The 13,337-nt window shown below is 36.2% G+C and overlaps 1 protein-coding gene across 1 annotated transcript; it reads right to left on the bottom strand.

The window, feature by feature from the left end:
- LOC109339596 (gamma-tubulin complex component 2) lies at window positions 1-8,938 on the bottom strand. The gene is made up of 20 exons (XM_019577057.1): window positions 8,859-8,938; window positions 8,718-8,823; window positions 8,025-8,159; window positions 7,594-7,725; window positions 7,156-7,239; window positions 6,971-7,069; window positions 6,719-6,810; window positions 5,544-5,616; window positions 5,304-5,456; window positions 5,041-5,160; window positions 4,891-4,944; window positions 3,273-3,356; window positions 2,726-2,800; window positions 2,508-2,639; window positions 2,291-2,416; window positions 2,106-2,213; window positions 1,675-1,737; window positions 1,506-1,580; window positions 413-615; window positions 1-317 (listed from the first exon to the last, which is right to left on the bottom strand). The coding sequence occupies exons 2-20, from the start codon at window positions 8,775-8,777 to the stop codon at window positions 182-184; spliced, it is 2,004 nt and encodes a 667-aa protein (XP_019432602.1). The 5' UTR covers window positions 8,778-8,823; window positions 8,859-8,938; the 3' UTR covers window positions 1-181.
- Window positions 8,939-13,337: the final 4,399 nt, after the last annotated feature.

The following is a 13,337-nucleotide window of genomic DNA, read 5'->3' as shown; positions in this document are numbered from 1 at the left end:
TTAACCAAACAACTGCAGAATGAAAGATTTTCTTTTCAATGCCAAATCATTAATAACCAAGACAAATTTTAGCCATGACAATAAAAACAACAAAAACAAAATAACATCACTCTCAAATAATGATACAATGTGATGTAAGCACAAAACCTTAGTAACAATGTCAACACCCACGCTAAGCATCTTACAGACCATTCTTTTCATTTTTAACACCAAGAATCGATTGCGCAAGATGGGCCAGATATGGCTCTGCCTGAGAACTACTACTCAAGATTGATCCAAGACTCTGAAGCTCAGCATTAAATTCTTTCTCAAATTTGCTGCAATAGTTTATTTTGGTTAGATTTCTACTGACATGAAATCATAGTTTATACTGTCAAGATACATTTGGCAAATGTATTTTTTTTAGACTTACAGAACAGAATCCATGACGGCTACACTTCCAGTGGTTGACTTTAACACCTGCCGTACGTTTCCTGATTTCCTTTGCTTGGCTTTGTTCGATCTGATTGAATCATCGGTAGGTTCCTCTGGACTGTGAATTTCTATAGATGATGATATAAGCCACTGAGTTGTTGCTGCATACTGTAGGCACATGGATTTAAGCCTCTCCACCTTCTACAGTTTAGAAAATTCACTGATAAGAATAATCACAAGGAAAAGCCACAAAACCATTTCCAATTACATAGCATCCAAATCCTGCTTATTTCCTTTGACCATAAATGAAAAATTTCTCATGTAAATAAAACAATTGATGAGAGAATGATTGAATTTATCAATGAGGAGTTTGGTTACACAAGTAAAAAAGTAATTCTAGTGGTGTTAACCTTATAGTTCTCATTAAGGAGAGCACTATGCTCTTCGTACATTCCTAATTTCAGATTCCAGGGAAAGAAGATATGGACTCAGTATCCCCTTGATGCAAACTTTGAATTATAGGAAAAGTCTCTTTTGCCATAAAGGTAGTATAAATACTAATGTAGGGATGAGCAAGATCCGACCCTACTCGCTCACCAGGTTTGGCCCGACCATGATCGGGACTGAATATGGTCGGGTTTCATCGGGTCTAGGGTCGGGTTCAAATTTAAAATTAGACTCGGTCAATATTTAGGGTCAGGTAAGGGACAAACAAAACCCGACCCATCCCATGATCACTCATCCATCATGTTTGTATGTGTCTATTCAATTGCTACAGAGTAATGACATCTCTTTGGACGAAAGTATCACCGGTTCTCTAGTTTTTTCATCATATATACATGATTAACACTATATAAATATATATATCATTTCATATGTCAAATTACAAATCCATAATAATAAGTAATATTGAGAAGATTTTATCTAAAAGGGGTATGTATTATATTTAATCGGGTCTAGGTTCAGATTCGGGTTCAAAAAATAACTTGACCAACATTTAGGACTGGATAAGGGACAACCTTACTCGCCCCAACCCGGCCCATGGCCAACTAAATGTGTGACATTATAGTTAACAACAAAGGAACACTAACCTTCAGCAGCTCAGGTAAAAGAAGCAAACATTCTCTCAAACATTTATCAAGGAAAAGATCATGATATTGTATAACCTGTTTCAGACAATGTCAGATTTTTTCTTTCATTCACCCTAACATCAGTTTTGAAAATTGAGAGAACAATATGTTTTCCAGGACAAGAAATTACCTCATCTATGCTATTTGCGGACTGAAGTCTGTTATACATCACATGCCAATTTGGTTCAATAACCTAAAAACAAACAATAGTCAGAAGCCATGGACCCTCCTAAGTCCTAACTTTCGGTAACGAAACAATTGAACTAATGAAAAAAGAAGGAAAAGTGAAAACATGCATACTTTCGCAATTATATAATCGCTGAAAAGTGAAAACCCCAATTGAATATATCCATTTGCAATTTAAAATAGTCACTCAAAGATAGATTTCAAAACACATATAAACCTGAATTAAGAATTTCAATTTGTAGCAAGCACAGAAATCAAAAGTCATCATAGAAAAAGAGGAACACTGAACAAATAATGAAGAAAAAGGGCAGCTTCCTGCCAAAAAATAATAGTTTTTATAAAACAATATACAAGTTAAAGAAAAGAAAGACTTGCCTCAAATGTGAGATAGTGTAAAAGACTATTGATAAATTTGAGCATACTACGACAAAGAAGAGATGATCTGGACAGAGCAGTTCCACGTGTATTGAGAGCACGAACCCCCTGCAACATGGGACCAAAATAAGGGTAAAAGAAGCTGAACTCGATAACAGAAATTAAAGTGGAAGTCTTAGCCATACTTGATGCATTTGCCATGCTCCACAAAGCTGACGGTCAACATGTTTACAGTGAAAAAGAAATCGAAAAATTAACTGGTACTTCGTAAGGGCTTTTCGTGATAACACTATAGACAGTGGCCACAGCACCTGAAACCAGAACCAATGACAAAACCATCTAAATGTTGCAACAACTAATACAAGGAGGAATCTTGAAGAAAATTATGGCGGAAGAAAAAACCTTATAACTCAGTGAAAATGTTTCTAGGGCAGTGATGCTAACTGGCTCCTCTGGATCACTGCTACTAGAAGAACTCTGGCTAACTTCAAGATCTTTAATTGTCCCCAACGTTTTAAGCAGAGAAGACCTTTCCTAAAATCAAAAGGTCATCATGACTCATGAGTGAATATTGAAACTTAGAGCCCAAAGAATTTCTACAAGCTGAATAAGTTACTTACCACAACACAGGTCACACCTTCAAAAAAGGGATCTGCTGAAGCTGCTGTAGTACGCAGAGCAAGATCTAGAAGCGACTAAAAGAAAGAGAAAAACAGAAAAAGAAACTTAGTTAGAATGTAGTTCCCTTTCTCAAGTAAAATACACAGTCGCTGGGCTGCTTCAAATCTACTGGTGAGGAAAAATTGTTGTAATATTAGAAGATTCACTTTATTATTAGAAAACCCATAGGGGAAATGATAAAGAAAAACTTATAGTTCAATGCTTTGTCAATGAACATGATTTTATGATAGAGCATTATGGCGTCATTCAATCCATGTAGCCAACTTCACCTAGGATAAAGGTTTGGCTGTTATTGTTGTGCTTCTTTTATTATTTTGGTTTAATAGTATCAATTAGGAGATTTTGTACATGTTTACTTATTTCTTTAATTAAGTCATTCTTAGTCTATAAATTGTAGTCGTTGATTGTAGTTTTATTCAAGCAATAAGATTATTATTCTTCTCCTTTCAAGTGTAATGAATGTTGATGAATATTATATTCTCCTACCTGCAGCTTTTCAACAGAGACTTCATCAGGCTTTCTGGCCAGCTCATCTCGGGCAATATCCATAAAATGTACTAAGAAATCACCCTGTGTGATCATAACATGATAATAACATCAGTCAAGAAAAACAACTTAATCTTGAGAATACATAACCATTGAGAATTGACTTCCTAGAAGTAGTACATCAGCTGTTTGTGGAAGCAACTGACTATTTTACTTAAAGGGATCCTTATATGTATTATGTAATCACCCAGTCACCCCTAAATCTACCAACGAACAAATCGTCAAATACTGAAACACAACAATCACAAGGAATTTTTTTATGTTTGATGTTGTTGAACTTTGGAAATTGGATGAAAGTGAGAAAAGCAAAAATATATTTACATAATAGGACTCTGATTAATTATGTTATGATATAAAACTAACAATTATTAGAAGCCCAGCCCAATAACAAAACTAACAATCCTAACAGTGTAACATTCTAAGAGATATTTTTCACCATAGAACCACCTGCACAGAGTACATATGTAAATGAGAACGGGAATTCTAAAGGTGATAGTTTAATGTTATCATGGCAACATGAATAATATATATGTTTGACTAATTTCAGAAACACACAGCCCTTCTGCTTAGCAGCCGACAGCTTAATAAATAATAACACATGAACTAAAAGCCTTGCAGTTTTCATTCATTTACTGAGAACCTTAGACCAATTATTAGAAGGTTAAGGATTGTATAAAGTATAGCTAATATTATTGTTGAAAAAGATGAAGGAGAGAAAACTTCTTATCATTGATGTTAAAGGATGTACAAGTATATAAGAAAATGAAAAAAAGACTAGGGGCCTCAAAGACTTGGGTCTTTTCACAATATCAACAATTATCATTTGTTCCTTTGACGTCCAAGTCATAAAACAGACTACCTTACCGTTGGCTGGGACTCAACCTCTCAAGTGTAACATGTTAAAAATGGTCATATATGTCTCTCACTCTCTGTGTTACATGGATCATGATACAGTTTGAAACATGGTACATGACTTTCTCAATATGCAGTATAAGGGTAAATTAACTGATTCATTATTTAGGATCGAAATTAGTTTAGAAATGGATCACTATGCATAACAGCATAAGATTCAAGTATTAAGTCTGCACTCTACCAAGCAAGAAAGCCATTATTAGATGTGAATAATATATCTCGCACTTCATAAAGAATTCAATCTCCAAACCGTCACTCTATCTACGTGTATCATATGAAGTTATGAACTCCCTAATTTCTATCAATGCCTGCTACTGTGCTTGTTTTTATTGCTACCATGTTTAGGTTTAGAACACTGCTTTAAGGGTTTTGGATCTTAGATGTAGAAGACCATGCTTGAGAACCAGCATATAACTTTGACAACTGTAGCGTATCTCAGAATAATTTTTCTACATGACCTACACCTTTGATGTCAACTATTCTCAATAAGAATATAGTAGCCACTAACGAGATAGTCCAAAGTTTATAAACAAGATTTTATCTCTCTCTATTATTACCATTGGATGGTGTAAAGGATGGACTTCATTTTATCCACACAAAAAACATATTTATCCAAAAAACGGGGGGAAGTGCCCCCAAGAGATACCTGATCAAGAAGAAGGTAGTGCTTTATCGATTGCAGCTTTCCCAATAGATCATACTAAACATACAAACATAATTCACCATCAGAATGTAATCTTAACAATGACAATTGCAGAAGCAAGCTGAGAATTCAATCACCTAATTTAAACTTTACCTTTTCCTTTATTAGATTCAAGAGTTCTCCACTTGCAAATTTATAAGCAGCCTTAATACATTCAAGATAATGATGATTTGAGCCATAGCTCATAAGTTTTGAATTTTCTGACGGAGGGACCTAAAGATCAGGCAGTTAATTACATTTTGAAGCACCGACTTGTAAAACATGAAAATTGTTTTTATGAGCACCCTCCAATGTGAAGGGTGGACGAATGGATAAACATATTTTACATATAAAGATAACTGTTGCAAAAAGAAAACCTGAACATTGTGCCCGCATTCTCTCATGACATTCAGATACTTTCCTGTTGTCAAGATTGTCCCTGCAATATTTGCTAGAAAGCTAGGAATTCCATCTTTGAGGCTGTAACGTTGTCGCCAATACTTAGCATCATAGTCTTGAGTGAGAGTTTCCTATCAAGAATTTGAAACTGAGACCATATGTAAAAAAATTATGATTTAATTTTGGGCTTTTATAGGTGATGGAACATTTTGGTCTACCTTTTGAAGAGATTTGTTCTCTGTGATAAAAAATTCACCATAAGGATCATCAATCACTCCTTCATAGACCCATCTTCAGTTTTGTTCAATTCCCAATTGGACAAGAAAGTGAAACATAAATCAAAGTCAAATAGAAACTTGATGATATAAGCACATAGGACAATGGCCATTAATATTTTTATGGTACATCTAAACTCTAGAGCATTTTGGTGTAGTTCGATCCATGTAGCCGGCCTCACCTAGTGGGATAAAGGTTTGGTTGTTGTTGTTGTTGTTGTACATCTAAACCCTAATTCAAAATATCACTTTTCAACTGATCCATGTCATTTTATCAACAAACCCATAAAAAAGAAAGTCTACATTACTACATAGCAATACATCATCTTAATAGTCTGATAAACAAATTAAAAAAATTATAATTACTGTGAATGGCCATTATAAAAACGCAAAAACAGTGGAGATTTATTTTGTAAGAAAAAGAGATCAAATACATGTGTCTACATTTCTTGGATGCGCCGTATGTTAGAACTCAGAGCCAAGCTTGCTCTACAATTAAATAAAATAACAGTAGATCATGAAAGTTTCTTTCTTATTCTTATAATAATATAAGCATGATCCCAGTCCAAGAGCTTGGATATGTCCCTATAGTCACTATAAGCACGGCCTGAACCCATAGGCTATGCCAAACAAAGCTTCTCATTATCAAGTATTAATGATGTGATGCAAAAGCTGCCACAAACAGTGTGATAATAATTCACCTAGTGTCTGATTCTTCCACACATTAAAGAGCAGATCAAGTTACTGAAAGTCCCAAACTAACCCATTTTGTGTGCTTAAATAAGTCCAGGTGAGAGATGGGAGAAAAGTTGAACTAGTGTTGTAAGCATTCAAACTCATCAGGATTGAACCTAGGACCAAGTGGTTCCCAAGGAAGTACAGTGCCAGACTACTTTTGATCCGGAAAAGTAGAAACTAACTCATCAAACAAACATGATATGTGTACAATACCAAGAAAAACCTTTTCCCAATAGGTAGGACCGTAGGACGGCTAGATGGATTAAACGACTACAAAGACTTGATATATGTCTAATGTCTAATAAAAAACCTGAACAATGCCAAACAAGGATGAGTCCCAATCAGGCTGAACAGCCTATAGAAGGGAGAAAGGGAGCTACCTTTCTAATATGCTCAGGTAAGCATTGCTTGCACATTGTGTCATTTTCTCCAACAATAACCTGACTGCATTATCTCCGGCCATAGCCTTTGCCTAGATATAACATAAGCCATAATGGAGAGAGATTAGTATTTAGGAAACTAATTGATGAAATGAAACTAGAGAAAGTTTATAACATATAGAAAAGGGTAGTAATCTTAATGGACTTTCTGTTGATTCATTGAAAAAGCAAGGAAAACTTAAGATAGATTACCTGGTTCTGCAGCAAGTTCAGAACAGCAGAGCCAGAAAAGTTGTTTTCTGAGGCCTTTTGTATCACAGTGGATAATGCTAGCATTGACCCCATCATGGGCTGAAATATATGATTGAAAGTACCATCAGCATTCAGCAAGGATTTGGCAAGTATTTACATTTACTTGAGCCAAGACATATCAACACCTGACAGTAAAACCACAATCCTTGGAGGGAAAGCCTTCCAAGACGAAATTGGTGTTCAAGTTGGGCCACCATGGCCTGGTAATCCTGGGAAGAAATTAGCACAGTGTTACTATAACTAAACAAGAGAACATTGTCACTTGAAATTACCGAGCCAATGACTAAATACTAACTCCTACTCCTGAAGAACTTTTCTTTTAATTACTTTAAACAACTTCTAGCTTGGCAATAAAACTGATATATATTTAAATCAAGTGATGAAGGGAATTTAGTAAAGGTTAGCATTAAAGAACTATCTGACTATTCTAGTGCAATTACAGTAGACAGAAGAAGCCACAACATATATGATATATATTCAAATAGTGAATTGGATGAAACAAGAAAGTAATAATTTCACGTGCCATTAAACCAACCAAATGAGCCACTGTCCAGAAAACCTACAATAAGAAGTGCCCTCAGTGCAGCAGAAAAGGCATGATTAACTAGGCCACTCTTGAACTGAGACCTTGACTCCACAAACTGGTTTATCAGCAAGAAGCTCCTACACAGAGGGAATATCCGTTTTGCCAACTCCTGAGGGAGAAAAAACAGAAGACTCAGCTACAATTCATGACACCGTCTAATGCATCGTGAAACCCACAAACTGTGCCAAACTTTACATCATCGTGTGCCATTATAATGTTCAAATACAGCATGGACATTTCTATTTCCTGTCTAGGTTGGTCTTTAACCAAACAATCCTATCATAAGGAGGTGGAACACTTCTAACATACTTTTTTTCGGTACATGTAACACTTCTAATGTTAAGTTAAACTCTGAATGAGCCAATTGAAGTGTAAAATATGGTAGCAAAATATGTATTAAAACCTCACCTGCAGTGCCAAATCCATTGATGGATCAACCTGGAACGTGACATCATCGTGCTTTCCATGAACAATTTTAATCAAGACATGACGTCCTTCGACACCAACCATGGCTGAGAGGATATCATCGATAACAATAAGCTCCTACATATCATGAGAACCAAAATAATAGCTGAGCCTTTTTTAAAGCTCGATCAGAAATTGATAATAAAAATGATAACTTGGTAGTACAAAATAAAGCTCCCCTATGTGTGCATTCAGTACAATGAGTATAACATTAATGGTAATAAAAAATGAATATATGATAAAAGAGAACAACATATATATTATCAGTGTGTACACACAAATTTATAAAAAAAGTACGACCCAGTGCACGAGATTTCCGTCTGATGGGTCTAAGGAGGATCCTAGCAAGAGGAGAGACTATTTACAGAATTTGAACCGATATGACCTCCGGTCACAAGGCAAACGACCTTTAGCGTCAAATTCACCCTCTACAAAGTATCAATTGTGAACATATCATAGCATTATAACTATATTGCATTATAGAAATAGTGGATAGATGAAGAACACAATGCATAATACTACAGGTAAAAGGATAAACACAAAATGGTTATAGTTCATCTAATTAAAAAAATAAAATAAAATCAAAAGTGAGGTTTGTTTATGCAATGAATAAAAGTGGAAAGAAGAGAAGCATACTTGAACAGCAGCATCGTAACAACCAATTGGGTTATCAAAATCCATACTATTAACCTTCATTTCCAACCACCAAATCGGATCGCAAAGCAACTTTCTTCAGGAATCGAAGAGAGAGAGAAGAAAGAGAGAGAGTAGAATTGGGGTTAAGCCTTTCTGGTTTCTTCCCTCCCCTATTTTGAATTTCTCTTTAAAATCTACAAATTTTAGAGAGAGGAAATTTGATTAATTCATTTGAAAATACTATGCTAATATTTATTTAAATAAATTACTCGTACCCAACATAAATGAAATTTGTAAAAGAGCCCTCATGGTCAATAGGAATGGCAATAGGTATCCACAAATAACACTCTGACTTGGGTTTCTGGTCATATTTTTAGATTTGTGGATGATTAAGATCCGATATTTTAAGACCCACCATAGGATAGATCTGGATCTGGACAATGAGTTACTCGTGTGCACTATTTCTTCCTAATTCTCTATATATAATAACGTAAGTGTAATATCATATTAATCATAATTATAATGTAATATTTTTAATCAATAATTGTAATATTGTATTAATTAATAAATATGATTATTATGTTGTTAAATAGTGATGTTATATTATTAATTCATACGTGTAATATATTGATTAAACAATTCTTATTAAATCAATTTTACATCGTAACATTAAAGTAATGACTTTGATTTTATGTTTATTTGAGTAAAACATATTGGAAATAGCTCAAAATGACTCCTTGTGCACTTATGAGCGAAGGAAAATCAAGGTTGGTCAAGGCAAAACCAAAACTGAGTGAGCGTGAAAACTTGGCTCGTGATCAAGGCATGCCTGGCCGAGGAACCACACACACATCGCACCAGTTTCTAACTATTGCATACGCATTAACTTATGAGCTTGGCGCATGGGGTTTGGCGCATCATTCTCTGACCGAGACGCCTAGACCTTGGCGCACCAAACCAGCCATCAGTGCGCATCAGTACAGAACTTGGCGCAACAAGTATGATCAAGGAACATGAGACTTCACGAGACAATTGGCGCATCAACATGACCGAGGAACGTGAGACTTGGTGAGACACTTGACCGAGGCACATAAGACTTGGCATAACAAACCTGACTGAGGAACTTGGGCGAGACACACAAGGCTTGACCGAGGCGAATGAACACCTTGGCATGTTTTCCTGACCGTATCTCTTAGGTCATGGCGCATGTTTTCTAACCGTATATCAAAAAACATGTTTAGCATTTTAGTTGCTTCTTTGAGTTTTCTATGAGCTTTTTTGTTATTTGTATGGGTTATTTTCCCACTTTTGGGTAGCTTATGGTTAATTCTGTTAAGTTTGTTAGGGGATAGTTTGTTAGTTTAGTTGTTGCTTGTATTTGAAGCAACCATCTTTTTCTTGTATATAAAGGGATGTTTTATTCGTTTAGAAAATCACTCAATGAAATAATATGAAGTCGTTCAACTATACTTGCAATATGGTATTAGAGCCTTCAAATTGAAGGTTCTGGTTACCACCTCCGCTACAAAATCCTCTACAAAACTTGGGCCAAGATTCCTGGCCAAGGAAAGCTATAGCTACCAGGTCACCCCTCCTTTCATCATCTTCTATTTTTCTCAGTAGAAAGAAAGCCATGGCCGATTCAGCCATCAATGAGCAAGGAAGGGAGATACAACCTGCCACAAGTCACGACATACACAATCCCTACTATCTACATTTTGGAGAAAGCCTAAGAGCTGCCCTGGTGAATCAATCTCTTGATGAAAACAACTATCACTCATGGAGCAGGGCTATGAGGAGGGCATTGTCTTCCAAGAATAAATACAAGTTTGTCAATAGATTTATCCCAATGCCTAGTCAATCAGATCCAACATATGACATGTGGGAGCGTTGCAACAACATGGTGATTCCTTGGGTGACAAGATGTCTCTCACCCTAGATTTCACACAGCATTGTCTACATTGAGAATGCACAAGAACTACGGGAAGACTTGAAGCAAAGATTCTCCAAGGGAGACTACTTCAAATTCTCAGATATGCTTTAAGATATTCATTCCATAAGACAATGAGATAGAGGAATCTCCCCATACTTCAATGACTTAAAAACGCAATGGGAGGACCTTGAGTCTTTAAGGCAAATACTCAATTGCACATGTGAGATGAGATGCAGATGTGGAGTCATTGAGAAGATGAAGGCACATCGTGAGAATGAGTACGTGGTTTGCTTCTTGAAGGGGCTCAACGATGAGTTCAACACCATTAAGGCACAAATCCTACTTATGGAGCCCTTGTCATCCATAAATAAGGCATTTTCTTTACTTCTTCAACAAGAAAGGCCACAAGGACCAAATGTGATCAATCCTAAGATCTTTTTCAATGCTGCAAATTCCAGAAATAACTCAAGTGAATCAGCACAACCTTGGAGATCAAGAAACAACCTTCCAAGAAGTGGCATGAATCAAGGTAGAGGAAGAGCACCAACCAATTTCAACAAGAATATCAACAATGTGAAGGTGTGTACTTTCCGTGGCAAGGAAAGGCATATTGTGGAGACATGTTATTTTAAGCATGGCTTCCCACCAAACTAGCAACAAGAAACAAAGCAACCAGGTAGCATAATAACTCAAGTGAATCAACACAACCTTGGAGATCAAGAAAAAACCTTCCAAGAAGTGGCATGAATCAAGGTAGAGGAAGAGCACCAACCAAATTCAACAAGAATAACAACAATGTGAAGGTGTGTACTTTCTGTGGCAAGGAAAGGCATACTGTGGAGACATGCTATTTTAAGCATGGCTTCCCACCAAACTAGCAACAAGAAACAAAGCAACCAAGTAGCATAATAAATAATGCTACTGTTGATGAATCCACACAGTCTGTTATCCACAATCAGGGCACAAACACACAACCAAAGGCCAAGAGTTGCAAGCTAGGAGCAGAACAATATGCCCAACTGACATCTCTGCTACAGAGTTTGGAAACTAGTGAAGTTGATCACCATGTAAACCAACTGAGCATCATACTAGTGGCACAACCAAATGTTTATGAGCCTCAAGAAGACCAAGAAACCTCAGGTAACACATCATTTTGGGTCCTGGACACTGGTGCTAATGACCATGTGTGTCCTAATCTGAATGAATTTACTGCATATCACTCAATAAGACCCATCATTATAGGTCTGCTAAATGGATCAACTACCTTGCCAAAAATCTTTGGCACTATTATGCTTTCTGATTCTTTAACATTACATAATGTTCTATATGTTCTTGACTTTAAATACAAATTGATATATGTTCACAAGCTTACCAAATCTATGCATTATCAACTAACCTGTGATGACTCAAAATGTTCCATCCAAGATATGACTACCTTGAGGATGATTGGACATGCTGAAGTAAAGGATAACTTGTATGTAATTAGAAGGAATTCCAGGATTAGACATAAGAGCAACATAAATGTGATATATTGAATGCTATTTGTAAGAAATACTCTTATGTGAAACATGATCCTACAAAGGTTTGTGAACACTGTCATTTAGGGAAACAATGCAAACTCCCTTTCCCTAATAATAAAAATAGAACTTCTCTCACATTTTTTATTTAGTGCATATGGATATGTGGGGGCCTATTAGAGATACTTCTATTCATGGTCATAAGTACTTTCTAACTGTTATAGATGACCATTCCAGACATACTTGGATATTCCTAATGAGGAACAAAGGTGAGGCAAGAGGACTAATGCAAGACTTTGCCAAGCTTGTCATGACTCAATTTGGAAAAAGGGTCAAAAGCATAAGAAGTGACAATAGAATTGAGTTCCATTTACCTTCCTTCTTTAAGGAATATGATATGATACATCAAACTTATTGTGTTGAGACCCCCAACAGAATTTCATTGTTGAGAGAAAATATAGGCACCTCTTGAATGTCACTAGGACTATTCTGTTTCACTCTGGATTACCTAAGTTCTTTTGGTCTTATGCTGTCCAACAAGCCACTTACCTAATAAATAAGATTCCAAGCCCATCTCTACAACACAAGGCACCCTTTGAGTTACTCCATAATAACATGCCCAACCTTTTAGAAACAAGAGTCTTTGGGTGCTTATTCTTTGCATCCACCATTGCCCAAAACAGAACCAAACTTGATCTCAGGGCTAGGAAGTGCATTTTTCTTGGACACAAAACTGGAACTAAGGGCTATGTCCTATATGATTTAAAGAATAGAGAGGTCTTCTTATCCATAAATGTGGTCTTCCATGAGGACCTCTTTCCCAATAGGGAATTGAACCATACTAGAGACATGAGTGATTTTATGACAACTGAATCCTCTAATCATAATACTCCTGCCTCTGTCAAGATGGATATCTTCCCTGTCACATCTCACTATGTTAACATTAGTCAAACTGATGAAGCCATTATCTTTGGCCTTGACCAAAACCAGAGAGAACCTCAACCTGGCCCTAATGAGATACCTAAAGAACAAAGTATTAGGAGGTCTAATAGGATCGGACAACCACCTACTTACCTAAGAGACTTCCACTACAACCTTGCTACTAATACCATTGAGAAAGAAAGTGGCATATGCCATCCTCTCTCTTTTGTTCTATCCTATGCTTCCATA

This window comes from Lupinus angustifolius, unplaced genomic scaffold, assembly GCF_001865875.1.
Source record: "Lupinus angustifolius cultivar Tanjil unplaced genomic scaffold, LupAngTanjil_v1.0 Scaffold_82_19, whole genome shotgun sequence".
In the NCBI taxonomy this organism is placed as follows: domain Eukaryota; kingdom Viridiplantae; phylum Streptophyta; class Magnoliopsida; order Fabales; family Fabaceae; genus Lupinus; species Lupinus angustifolius.
This window is presented reverse-complemented; position numbering and strand designations above follow the sequence as displayed.